The 14,481-nt window shown below is 41.6% G+C and overlaps 2 protein-coding genes across 3 annotated transcripts in view; both read left to right on the forward strand.

Annotated features, from left to right (window-relative positions):
• The window catches only part of bxdc2 (brix domain containing 2), a 277,175-nt gene that overhangs the window by 173,078 nt on the left and 89,616 nt on the right, over positions 1-14,481 (forward strand). The gene's annotated exons all lie outside the window — the stretch shown is intronic.
• Positions 11,026-13,974, forward strand: LOC125746099 (sphingosine 1-phosphate receptor 3). The gene is made up of 2 exons (XM_049019741.1): positions 11,026-11,255; positions 11,880-13,974. Exon 2 carries the CDS (start codon positions 12,125-12,127, stop codon positions 13,175-13,177), a length of 1,053 nt encoding a protein of 350 aa, XP_048875698.1. The 5' UTR covers positions 11,026-11,255; positions 11,880-12,124; the 3' UTR covers positions 13,178-13,974.

Below are 14,481 nucleotides of genomic sequence, written 5' to 3' on the forward strand. Positions count from 1 at the left end.
AGTCCTCTCTACAAACAGTAAAGGTAGCAAAATTCTACTGTGGCTGTTACGCGCCAATGTCAAAGGACCGTCACAATGAGTCAAAGGACCGTCACAATGAGTCAAAGGACCTACACCCGACCCAGAGACCAAACCAAGGACCTTCCTGCTACAAGGCAGCAGCGCTAACCACTGCGCCACCATGCACTCCTAACTGAACATCCCTTTATATAAAATATAGTCAAAGTCAAAGTAAACTTCATTGTCATCTCTGCTATATACTGTACAGGTACATAGAGAGACGAGATGACGTGGCTCCAGTTTTTTTCAGTGCAGACGAGAGAAAGACATGTAACAAATAGGCACGTGGTAAACAAAGTAAATAAATATAAGGTATACAAAAAAATATACTATACTTGGAGATAAAGGTAGAGGAGGTTACAATATTTATATATGGAAAATGTGCAAACAAGTGGCAGAAGTGCAAAAATGCTTGTAGCAGAGTATGTGTGTAAAGTGCAGATGTGCAGGAGTCGACTTGTTAGCAGTCCGGGTGTGTGTGGGGGGGTAAGTGTGTTCATGAGTCTAATGGCTAGTGGGAAAAAGCTAACCCGCAGCCTGGAAGATCGAGTCCTGATGATGCGATGGCGTCTGCCAGATGGGAGGAGTGAGAAGAGTCCGTGTGAAGGATGAGAGGAGTCAAGCAGGATGCAGGAGGCCCTCCTGATGCAGCGCTTGTTGAAGATGTCTTGCAGCGATGGGAGAGACGCACCGATGATGTTCCCAGCTGCTTTGACGATCCTTTGAAGCCGTCGGTTATCGGAAACGGTGCTGTTTCCAAACCAGACGGAGATGCAGCTGGTCAGGACACTCTGTATAGTGCCCCTGTAGAACACGGTGAGGGTGGGAGGTGGGAGGTTGGCTCGCTTAAGCCGTCTCAGGAAGTGGAGACGTAGCTGGGCCTTTTTGGTGATGGAGGTGGTGTTGGTGGTCCAGGTGAGGTCGTCTGAGATGTGAACTCCCAGGAACTTGGTGTTTTTTACCATCTCAACCGTGGAGCCGTGGATGCTGAGTGGTGTGTGGCTGGGGCGAGTTCTCAAGAAGTCGACAACCATTTCCTTGGTTTTGTCCACATTCAGCGACAGGTTGTTCTCACTGCACCACGTGGACAGCTGCTGAACCTCGTCTCTATACGCCGACTCATCGTTGTTGCTGATGAGCCCCACCACCGTCATGTCATCTGCAAATTTGATGATGTAGTTTGAGTTGTGCAGGGCAGTGCAGTCATGGGTCAGGAGTGTGAACAGAAGTGGACTGAGAACGCAGCCCTGAGGAGCACCTGTGCTCAGTCTGATGGTGCTGGAAACGCTGCTGCCGATTCGGACAGACTGAGGCCTCTCTGAGAGAAAATCCAGAATCCAGTTGCAGAGTGAGGTGCTCAGTCCCAATCCGCTCAGTTTCACACACTGTCTTTGTGGAATGATGGTGTTGAAGGCTGAACTAAAGTCAATGAACAGTAGTCAATATAGTGAACAGTAGTCAATGAACATACTACAATATAATGTAATATAAAATTGCAATTTGCCTGAGACAGACTCCAACCCTGCACAGGCCATTTCAGGGTATGCACCCACCCATTCACACATACATCAATAAGTCGCACTAAACATTTGTATTGTCATCGGAAATGAAGCTCAGCAAGCTTTGCTCTTTCAATGATGGTTCCTTTTCAATATGATATTGTGCATGGAAAAAAAAAAAGTTTATCACCATTGCTTTTTAATGAGCTCTGCACATACTCTCCGAGCCAATCATAATCATTCTCGCTCACAGGCTGTGGATTGTTTAGCGAAAGTGATAGAGGAGAAAAAACAAGAGCTCATTGCAAGCAAGATGGAGTCTGCAAAAAAGAGAATTTCCCCAGTGAGGGATCAATAAAGTGTCTTTATTATTATTTTAATGTGAAGTGCTTCAACAAAACTGATTTGCTTTGTTTTTTTAAAAAAAAAGAAGCAAGTAATCGAGTTTAATCTAGTAACGTTAATTTCTATTTTCATGCAACATCCCTCCATGTCTCTCTTCACTGACTCCCTAAAGGCCCTTGCATGAGACTCAAGTGCTTGGTGCAGGCAACCAGAGCTGCTAATGGAATGGCATCTACCTCCATTAAGCTTCTAATCAAGACCTTCATTCCTTCTCGCCCTCTTCAATCAGCAAGCCAAGGCCACCTCGTGAAGCAAAATCCAAACTCTGGACATTTCTCATCTGTGGTTTCTTGATGGTGGAATACCTGCTTATTCACTTCAGGTCAGCAGAGACCCAATCAACCTTCAAGAAATGGCTGAAGAAACATGTTTTCCAGATGACCTCAAGTAGCTCACCTGACGAATACCCTGCTCTGCATTTATCTTCTATACTTTGATTATAGTCTCTTTGCAACACCAGATGGTCTTACATTGTGCACGTCTCATTGTAACCTAGTCCTTAGGATGTTTTGCATTGAATATCTCTTCTTTCTTTTATAATGTGTTTAGCTATTGATCAATTCAAGCTTGCAATTGTTACTGGTCCATCACTGGAAGCTCCATCGAGCTACACCTATTAATAGCTATTTCCTTGACAGCTACATCTTTGTGGTGTACTTCCTGCCTCACTTTTATGTTGTTTCTGAAAAAAAATCCTGCTAAATCAATAAATATAACTACAAATGTATGGTACTCTTTAAGTTTTAAGATTGTTGTGTATGTACACTGACAAGGTGACATGGGAACTTACTATAAAGCCACTTGTAGAATATTGACTGTTCACGCAGTAATATTGAACCTTCTCACCGTAGTCTTTATTTTATACCTGCGCAGTGTTTAGGTTCTCTCTCTTTGAACGTGTTACAAATGTACTGTGATATCTGTCTGCTCCGGTTGTTGCTATTAAAAAGGAACTAAGTTCAGCTCCGCACCAAGTTTCATCATTATCACAGCAGTCAACACCACTCTTGCAAATATGCTACCGACAAAGTAGCATACATCTTACAAACCTTATTAACAATAGCATACATGCTGGACATCCCTTTACAAAGGCACCAATAACAGTGATGCTTCTACAGCCTGAAACTGACAACACATAGATGGGAAAACAGTGGTTAACCACACACAAGCATGAGACAAACTTCAGGCCTAAAGAAATATAAGCGCACAACCATGAATAAAATTACATCCACATTCAAGGAAATGACATCAAGGAGCTCTAGCGAATGAAACACTATCAGGAAAGGAATCCCAGTTTAGAATGACCAATGTGTGTTCTTCCTGCAATCAGCAACAACCCAACAAATCGCGGGGTCGCGGGGGGCCACATAAACTAAGGTTTATTCTATTGCTTGATTTGACCAAAAAAGTAACGCCAGGTTCTTTATGGCCTTGAAAATATTTGAAAATGTGATCTCACTAGAGAGGAACATACTACTTCAATTTAATTTTAATATAGTGTTGGCTTAAAAAGAAGGCTGCACATCTTCTCATGACTTCCTATTTATACCCCACCTCTCCACCACAAACCTTTAGTCATACAGATTTCAGAGCACAGCACAAAATTCCAGGCATGTTGTGACGAGGAGCAACATGGTAATGGCAGTTGAGCTGAATATCATGCATGATCTAGATATATGCTAGCAATCTTGTTACTGGGGAATAATCAGAAGTTTACAGGAAATCTATCCATGACACAAGCAACTGCTGTAAGTGAAGTCATGTGGAGAGGCCACAGACAGGCAAATGATAGGGCAGTACTCTGAGGTTTTTATGCAGATATAAAATGTAGGAAGAGTGGCATAGCACATAGAACTGATGCAAGAATGTTTCTGTTAGTATACACTCCTTTGCCAGACAACGTTATAATGGCAGCGTTCGTTCGAACATTTTATCGTTTGTTGCAGACATATTAAATGCATGTTGTGTGTATTACGGTTTGTGCGAATTTACTTTGTTACTACAATTGCAAGCTTCCTTATTGGTACAACATATTTATAGCGAACGTTTTTACATAAATGAAAAGGATTCTATCATTCTGCAAGTACAGATGCAGTTAAAATGAAATAGCAATGAAGAGAAATGACACGTTGGAAGGAGGGACTTTGTCCTACTGACAAGCTTTAAGCAGCTGCTTGTCTAACCACAATGTTTCCTTCAAATAACTTCTCACTTGCCCTGCTTCCGGACAGTGATATGGAACAAAAGTTATTCATGCACAGATGGGCAGCAATTCAATGAAATGCATTCAAAATACGCACTTAAGTGTTTTGTTGGATGAAAAAAAAAATACATTTAATGTATAACAAAATACTCTGAGATTTTGTTTGATGAATTTAAAATATTGAGGCATCGCAGGAGCAGAGAAAGACAAAGAGAGAATAGCTAAATACAGGCGAGGATCGGACCGGGTACACAAGACAGGGGCAAACACACAAGTGACCATATGGAAATGTGACCATTATCAATAACAACAAGGGCTAATTACAATCACACGGGGGGCATACTGGGACATACTTTAATACTTAAAATTCTTAATAGAATCTCATTTTATTAAGAACCTTTTTAAGAACCTTCATCACCAGGCTTACAGACTTAAATATAGCCTGTGACCAACTCTGGCTGGAAGCGTGTTTAATCACGAAGCACATCATGTTTTCACAAGATCAATAATCAAAGGAAATAAGATGCTTTGGTGCAGATTACTTTAAGTATGTAGTAAGTTATACTATCAGGTATTACTCACTGAATATCATGATAGGGCAGAAGAATAGAGCGATCAGGCAGTGGCATCTTGTAGATTGTTACATATTAAAATACTCCATTAGCGATATATCGGTTGTTACGCCACCTCGTGTCACCGTCATAAAGTGTGAATCCAGAGGCGCTCTTATAATATATGGGAGGCATTTTCTGCAAAACAATTTAAATGAAAATGGTAAAAAGAAAACACAATCTCCACTTTGCCATTTAGTTTCCAAAGCCTGTGCGCAAAAATGAAAATTAAAAGGAAATAGCACCATTTGCATTTTAATTTTCCACTCATCTTTCACTCCATTTTGCCTTTTCGTTTGTCTTCATGTTTCTTATCCATGGTCAACCTCGTCACCCAAACTAAGGGCAAATTAAGTTTCCTGCTTATGAAATTAGCCTTACAGGGATATTTGGGGGTTGGTAGCAGGACTGGCACGGCAGTCACTGTAAGAAACTCACAGTGGTCCATTTGGACTAGCGTGGTGCTGAGGTATCACCTGCTGCACTCAGGTTCTCATCCCTGAGGTGGTTTGTCATGTGGTGGGTGCTGTAATCAGCGCATGCCCCCCCTTTACCTACATGTAAATTACTATTCTGTCTATTTAAAGTTAAGGCAAACTTTGTTTTTTAAATATTACTCATTACTAGGACTGTAACGGCACGGGTATTTGTCGTGCACTGTTACTATTTTACAAATTACTTTCATTTTAATTAAATACATTTTCTCACACCAGTGACAGCAAGTATTTGTAATTTATACGAGGTACTTTTCAAAATATATTTGTGCCCATCTCTGAACTCATCGTGATTTCACATTTCCAATATTTGTCACAGCCAAATCATTTCACATCTACTAAACACAATCAAAACATGTATTTAACGATATCATTAACTTTACCAGATTAATTTGGATGTTTAATGATACTTGTCTTACTTTATTAATCTCATAAAAAATACATGTGCTAGAAATAAACATGCCGTATTCGATTTTTTTGTTTTTGCACTGTTCTTATGCATCAAAGTAATACATTTTCACATATTAAAAGTGCCTAGTTTGCAAGCATTACTTTGAGAGGTGTTGAGTGTCCCACTAGACTGATTGGTTATTTCATTATATTCCATCCTTGCTCACTTCTCCCAGTTTCTTCTACTCTGTGCTTCCCTGAAGCCTACAAGCCTTGAGATAAACCAGAAGCTCCTGCTATGAGATTATTCTCCCTGTCCAGTCTCTATACGCGCAGATTTTAAAATCCCCGAAAGCACTGCACAGTCCCTTAGGTGGCACCACATGGCAGGACAATGCATTAGACAGAAGGATTTAAAAACATATTTTCTAAGGAAAATCAGAGAATGGGATCAGAGGCCCATCCATCCATCCATTTTCCAAACCGCTTATCCTACTGGGTCGCGGGGGGTCCGGAGCCTATACCGGAACCAATGGGCACGAGGCAGGGAACAACCCAGGATGGGGGGCCAGCCCATTGCAGGGCACACTCACACACCATTCACTCACACATGCACACCTACGGGCAATTTAGTAACTCCAATTAGCCTCAGCATGTCTTTGGACTGTGGGGGGAAACCGGAGTACCCGGAGGAAACCCCACGACGACATGGGGAGAACATGCAAACTCCACACACATGTGACCCAGGCGGAGACTCGAACCCGGGTCCCAGAGGTGTGAGGCAACAGTGCTAACCACTGCACCACCATTGCCGCCCCGGATCAGAGGCCTTTTAATAAAAAAAAAACAAATGTAGAAACTAGCAAAAAAAAAAAAAAACCCACAACTCAAAATATACAAAGGAAACTAAAATGACTTCAGTTAATCATGTGTCCTTTTCCCTAGAAGCACATTTTAAACTCCTTGATCTGCTTCAATCCATCAACCCAACTCTAACCAATAAGAACGCCAGGGCATCTCCTCTCCTGTGGCACTGTGAGTGTGTAGGACTGTTCATTACTGACCCTTTATTTCATCCTGCAATATAAAAAGATATTGATTCTCTCTGCAATAAAATATGTAGGCGTCTGTCTTGCAACAACAGTTGAAGAAGTCTGCAGTTAACCAGCTAGACAAATTGTATTGGTACCAATACAACCCCCCCCCCCCCCCCACACACACACACACACACACACACACATACACACACTCACACACTCTTACCCTTTCCAGTACTTTTTAAGATTGCCCATCCGTGGTACTTTTCTGTAATGGTCTATATTATTCAAATAAAGAGGCTGCGAGATGGTTCCTGCTTGGACTACCACTGTATACACATACACTACATACCACTACTGTATACAAGTAATTTCTCCAGAAAACTTAGCTAGCGGTGAAAGCTACACGCCTTTACCACTAAGTAATGTAAATCCCTGATGCAGCAAACCAAGTTGGCTATTTTAAAAGCAGATTATAACGTTCATTGCACTGGTTTCTAGTACATTCATCTCTGCAGACCAGAACGTTTCATTCCCTGCTCATGATTTCTGTTATATCAATCGACTTTCTAATCATTATAACACAGAGCAATGTAAATGTGTGGAAGGAAAAAGAATACATTTCCCAATTTTGACTTGTTTCAGTGATTATGGAGTATGATTAAGATTAGAAGGTCAGCCATTCTTGGGAGCAGCTGGGGTTAAATCACGCTGTCAGTCATAGGGGCTTTAACCACTAACCTTCTGATGACGGCATCCAAACCCAAAGGGCTACACACCAAGCAGACTGAAAGTAACAGGCCTTCCATCAAGCAGTGGGTCATCAAGCCATCTGCAATTCACCTCACTCTTTAGTATTTAGTAGTCTGCTGAAGTCCATTACTGAGCAGCAGCTCTGCCTGTGGTCTGAAATATCTTAGCAGATTTCCACCCCAGATACAGGACATTTGTCTGTGTGGAAGAGGAGGGGCATCAGTCCAGATGCTGATAGGTGGCCGAAGAGAGAGCCAAACAAACTAGATAGCAGCATGATCATTTGCTATGGTGGCCTTAATAATTGTAGCAATGGGTCTTAAATACTGTGACTCTTGGGTCATCCCTCAAATACATCAGCCATAATATTAATACTACAGACAGGTGAAGTGAATAACATTGAATCTCATTACAAAGGCACCCGTCACTGTTGCCATTACATATTAGGCAAATGAACAGTCAGTTCTTGAGGTTGATGTGTTGGAAGTAGGAAGTTTGGACAAGCATAAGGATCTGAGTAACTTTGTCACGGACCAAATTATGATGGCTAGGAAATGGCAGGTATTATGGGGTGTTCCTGGTATGCAGTGGTCAGTACCTACTGAAAGTGGTCTAAGGAAGGCCAATTGGTGAACTGGCCATGAGGTCATTGTCGTCCAAGACTCAGTGATGCAGAGGTTAGTCTGTCTGCAACGATCCCACAGGAGAGCTACTGTAAAACCATTTGCTAAAAAAGTGAATGCTGGCTATGATAGAAAGGTGTGAGAAGACAGAGCATCACAGCTTGCTGCATATGGGGCTGTGTAGCTGCAGACCGGTCAGTGTCCATGCTGAGCCCTGTCCACCGCCGGAAGCCACTACAATGGGCATGTGAGTGTTAGAACTGGACCATGGAACAATGCAAGATGGAGGCCTGGTCTGATGAGTCATGTTTTCCGTTATATTATGTGCACAGCTGGGTGCTTGTGTGTTTACCTGGGGAAGAGATGGCACCAGGATGCACTATGGGAAGAAGACAAGCCGACGGAGGGAGTGTGATGCTCTGGGCAATGTTCTGCTGGAAAACCTTGGGTCCTGGCTTTCATGTGGATGTTACTTTGACACGTACCACCTACCTAAACATTGTTACAGACCAAGTTACACCCCTTCATGGCAACAGTATTCCCCGATGGCAGTGGCCTCTTTCAGCAGGATCATGCACCCTGCCACACTGCAAGATGTGGTTCAGGAATGGTTTGAGGAACAAGAGAAAAGTTCAAGGTGTAGACTTGGCCTCCAAATTTCCCAGATCTCAATCTGATCGAGCATCTGCGGGATCTGCTGGGGGAACCACCTCACCTCTTACAGGACTTACAGGACCTGTTGGTCTTGGTGCCAGATACGAAAGGGCACCTTCAGAGGTCTTGTGGAGTCCATGCCTCAAAGGGTCAGAGTTGTTTTGGCAGCACAAGGGGACCAACACAATATGAGGCAGGTGGTTTTAATGTTACGGCTGATTGGTATAATGCAGGAATAATGTGTGTCATGGGATTTACATGGTCAGCTTGACAAGCAGACAGACTGACCCCGTAATCACACGTCATGCAGAGGCATTAAAAGAGATGCAACATGGTTCCTTCAAGTCTGCTACTGCAAATCACGTGTGCGCAAGTACCACAAGTACTGCTACAGGAAATGTTTCGATGTCTTTTTATAGCTACCCCCGCCTTTGTACCTCCTTATTGTCTGATGCTCAGCTGCTTAGAGATCCATGGTTGTTGAGCGTACGTGGGGTGTCCAGAGACGTTGGTAGGGTCAAAGAATTTAAGCACTTGAACTGCAGAGATTCTCTTCTTATCATTTGACCAGGGCTGACTAAATTTTTATATGCATTTATCAGTTGCATCTTTCTCTACATGCAATATGTGTAATATAATGTCTAATATAGAAGTTTTACTTAAATTAACAGCTGCAAAGGAGTTGCAATGGAGCTCAGCAAACTCAGTCAAATATTACCCCGGAGGTCAGTATACTAACATTCATGCAGTCTAATCTAATATTAAACACCAGTACCTCAAAAGAGGGATTTGCCTATAGCTTGTCCTTACAAGATGTTTGCCCATAGAAACAGACATTATATGTATAAGGCATTCTATGGCCTTCTCTAAAGTAAGGAGAAAAGGGTAAAATACAAACCATCAGACAGTATGATCAGGAAGTACTCCTGACAATAGATTGTATGACTTTTTGCTTTGATCTTGGACACAAACGGCATTCATTGGGTAACCTTGCTGAAAATGTTTGTGAAGCTCAGTATGTACAGCTTTTTTGAGTCTGAGGTGTTGATTCAGTTATGTGGTGATTTTTTTAAGTTGTACTTTTGTTGTCTTTAGTATTATACTGTTAAATGTCTAAACACTACATAAGTATGACTTCAAAATGAATGTGGTGGAGGTGTTTATGTGCTTCTGTGATTCTAGGAGCTATTCTGTGGTGGGTGATGGGCCATGGTAGGGTCTTCCAGGGCAAATTGGTCCTAGGTGAGCACCTAGACCAGAGGTCTCCAACTTCGGTCCTGGAGAGCTACCGTCCAGTAGGTTTTCTATCCTACCTGGCTTCTGATGAGCCACACCTGCTCTCAGGCAAATACCAGGAACAGGTGTGGATCATCAGAAGCCAAGTAGGACAGAAAACCTACTGGACAGTAGCCCTCCAGGACCAGAGTTGGAGACCCCTAACCTAGACTAAGTTGAGGTACTTTACATGTTCCCAGTGCGTTTTGGATGTCTGCTGTACGTAGCCCCTGTTAATTACTGTGCCATGTTCTGTGTATGACGTGTTCCCCACTTGTGTAGTGTTTGTAAGTGTAGTGTTTGTAATGTTAGTGTGGTGACTAGTGTCCCCACCGTGCGTGAGAGCTATCGTGTGTCGCGGGACTTCTCCCCAAGCGTAGAAAGCAGAAGGTGCTGGGTTGTTGGGCAGATCTATTGCGAGTCCATTTAAGGTTATCAATAAAGGAACTTCCTGTGTGTGAAGAGGCTTTGCTTCTTGCATACCTCTCCGGGGTCTGCAGGGCATCACATGCTTTTGTGGAATATTTAATGTGTTCTGTATACTTAATTTGAGATCCATTTAAAGGCATTTGGGCTTTGCACAATATATTTTACATCACAGAGTGAAATAGCTTGTAACTCCAGTGATGTATTGGCATCCTCCAGGTAGCTCACTAAGTAGTTTAGTCGTGGCTGTGCACCATTAAAAGCCATTATATGTGCAAACACACAGCATTTCAGACTTGCTCTTTGAATAATTTTTAATTTAATTTCATTGTTTATTGGATTTTGAGTACCTAGGTTTTAGGCTTAGTTAGAAATTGAGCATTGATCCAATATAGCCTCAGTGGATTAAGAAGAAAAATACAGATATAGCTACATACAGTAATTTGTAAAATGGAATTACTTAATTAAAAAAAAAAACTTTATATCGCCATACAAAAGCGCTCCCCTGGCCCATCCTTAAAAAATAAGTCTGGCTTCATGTCAAAGTTAAGCTGAGGCGTACGTGAGCATCCGCCTCAGCCAGAGAAGGAAGCGAACTGTGGGGGACAGACGTAAGTTATTAACTGGTGGAAGCTGGAGGGAAGTCGGAGAAATCAGATGCGGAACGTCATAAAATCTACATTAAATACAGAAAACTGTAGATTTAATACATGTGTTAGTGTTATATTTTAATTCGATTTCATAAAGAGAATGAAAAAAAAATCACGCTCTCGTATACATGAGTCCGATGCAACGAAGCGGTTACTGATGCCTAGAAATCAAACGGTAAGTTCATATTCCTATTCGCTAATCTATGTCAGACTTTACATTTGCCAGTTAAACATGGTTACATACGAGAAACTGAAAAGGAAAAAGGAAACTGAGAATATATTGTATTATATATATAACTACATATATAACTTTTCGGTTGCAAAGTATAAAAGTGAAATCCGTAACTATTATGCGATAGGAGCACAAACGTTTTTATTATAATGGCAGCACAAATTCAACATAGAATTTAGCTTCACTTTCCCCTTTTATGTGAAATAACTGAATCAGGCATCGCGCCCTATTTTTAAAGTATACTGTACATAATCTTCAGTGCGATTAAACTGCAAATGTGACTTTTTTATATTTCCGAATCAAATATATAATCTTAATCACTGCACTGACATTTTTTTTACACTTTGCTAAAATATTTTGCATGCATATAACATTTTTATGATTGTGTGTTTTCTGTTATGATCCTGGATGAATACTATCTACCACGAATTCTTTTATTGGGTGGAAATTCTACGGTTTTCATTTTACAGGTTATTACATTTTACAGAATATTACGCTGAAACTAAATCATAGTCGAAATATTACTATTAAAGAAAAAAAAAATACTAACATGGGTGTCTTTTTTAGGTGTTCGCACTAACAACCGCAAAAGACTAAGCCCTTCAGTACTGAATCAGGACGTTTACTCAGCACTGTGACCCTATAACTTTATGCACAAAGCTCACAAATCCAAAGACGTTTCTGGGTGCTACAATCGGCTCGTGTTACACAAGTGGAAAAGAAATTGTTTGAGCTCTTACGGACTGTTACAGTGTTAAGGATCTGCTGTACTTCAGGGAAGTGATTTCCAATCCTAGATTGCCCTCTGCAGGATGGAGAAAAACCTAATTATTTTTCACTACAACTACACCGGAAGGCTAGACAACCGCAGTGAGAGCGCGACTGGGTCCACAATCGCTAAAACCGTGACTATTCTATTCATATGCAGCTTAATAGTCCTGGAGAACGTGATCGTACTAGTGGCAATATGGAAAAACCAGAGGTTCCACAACCGCATGTTCTTCTTCATTGCCAATCTGGCGCTTTGTGATCTGCTGGCTGGAGTGACCTACGCAGTAAACTTGCTGATGTCGGGGGAGCTGACCCTCCGTCTTTCCCCATATGCATTTTTTGTGCGGGAGGGAAGTGTCTTTGCGGCACTTTCCGCGTCTGTCTTTAGTCTGTTGGCGATTGCAGTTGAGAGGTACATGACAATGATTAAAATGACACCTTACAATGCCAATAAAAGATACCGAGTGTATCTCTTAATTGGGACATGTTGGCTTATTGCAATTTCTTTGGGATCCCTGCCTCTGCTTGGCTGGAACTGTCTGGATAATCTTCCTGACTGCTCAACTATCTTCCCTCTTTACAGCAAGAAATATGTGGCTTTTTGCATTATCATTTTTATGATTTTATTGCTGGCCATCTCTGTACTATACGCTCGTATATATGCGCTGGTCAGATCTAGCAGCCGCAAAGTCACCAAGCACAGTAACTCGGAGCACTCCATTACCCTTCTGAGGACAGTCATCATCGTTGTAGGCATCTTCATCATCTGCTGGATGCCGCTTTACATCCTGCTGCTAATCGACGTGGCCTGCCAACACAAGCAGTGCCAAATTCTTTTCAGCGCTTCCGGGTTCATCACCATGGCTGCCCTGAACTCTGCCATGAATCCCGTCATCTACACGCTATCCAGCAGGGAGATGCGGCAGACGTTCCTCAGCCTGATCTGCGGTTGTCTTCTTGGGAGTAAGACGAGAAGTGTCTTACCAGTAGAGCAAACCTCAGAGAACAGCAAGAGCAAGTCCAGCAGCAGCAGCAGCCACGCCCAAAAGGTCATGGTCAAAGAATGTCCTGACATCGAAAGCACTGTGGAATAGTCCATAGCCTGTGGCTGCAAAAACTGGACAGCTGGATATTCCATATTCTTTATTATTTTAAATTCTGGAATGGAGACAACAGTCAGATATACATCTATTAAGACCTGATTAGAATACTTTAGAAAGAATGGAAATTCATGATAAACTGCCTATAAATGTGATGAATACAGAAATTTAATAATAATTTTGAAAACTATTATATATCATTAACAATACTGTGTAATTTGTGTATCTATTATTCATAAAAATTGAAATGTAAATATGTTCAGTTAGCAGTAAAAGTAAACCTTGAAAATTTTTCAGTTTTCATATTAATATATTCATTTGACCTGCATTTTTAATATTTCAGCGTAAAACAAAATAGCATGAATTATTGTACCCTGTAAAAAATAATATTATATTGTATTCATTGTTCTTTCCAACTATGCGTATCAGCTTGTCCCTTATACACATCAAAATCTAAATTTCTGCTAATTTTGAGACTTGAATGAAGGGATGAGATCTGAAACTTTTAAAAGTAAAAAAATAAGGGGCATCCTAATGCGTATAAGAAATAATGTCGATATATAAGGAGATTGTTATATCCCTATTAATATTTTCATGTAATACACTTTTTCTCTATAACAACATCAATAATGTTGATTTTAGAACGTTTAAACTGGGGCATCATGGTGGTGAGCACTGTCACCTGACATCTCTGGGACTCGGGTTCGAGTCTCCGCCAGGGTTGCATGTGTGTGGAGTTTGCATGTTCTCCCCATGTCGTCGTGGGCTTTCTTCCAGTCCCCCCCCCCCCCCCCCCCAGTCCAAAGGCATGCTGGTTAACTGGAGTAACCAGATTTCCTGTGAGTGTGCCCTGTGATGAGTCGGCACCCCATCCGGGGCTGATCCCGGCGTGGCACCCACAGGCTGAGGATGCCCCACAACCCTCAACAGGATAAGTGGTTACAGAAAATGGAAGAATGGAACATTTAGATTTAAATTCCAAATTAAACAAAACCAATCAAGTGAAACTATAAATTGCCTGAGTGTAAAACAAACCTAATAAAATGTATTATCATCGCCGTACAAGCTCTGTGATGGTTCTGTTAGGAGACTTCAGTGTTCGCATGGAAACAATGGAGATGCCTGCAGGACAATAAGTCATAGGGATGGTCTCCTGGATCTAAAGCCAAGCAGTGGTTTGTTATTGGACTTCTGTGCAAGCCTGGAATTGTCCATAATACAAGGATGCACGTAAGGCTTCCACATCACAAATTACCGTATCGGGAACCAAAGCTCACTCAGTCCTCATGTAATCCAAT

Source organism: Brienomyrus brachyistius, chromosome 7 (genome assembly GCF_023856365.1).
Source record: "Brienomyrus brachyistius isolate T26 chromosome 7, BBRACH_0.4, whole genome shotgun sequence".
Lineage (NCBI taxonomy): Eukaryota > Metazoa > Chordata > Actinopteri > Osteoglossiformes > Mormyridae > Brienomyrus > Brienomyrus brachyistius.

Bases quoted from the DNA above. Each gene is read 5' to 3' on its own strand.
- LOC125746099 (XM_049019741.1), top strand. From the start codon at position 12,125: ATGGAGAAAAACCTAATTATTTTTCACTACAACTACACCGGAAGGCTA.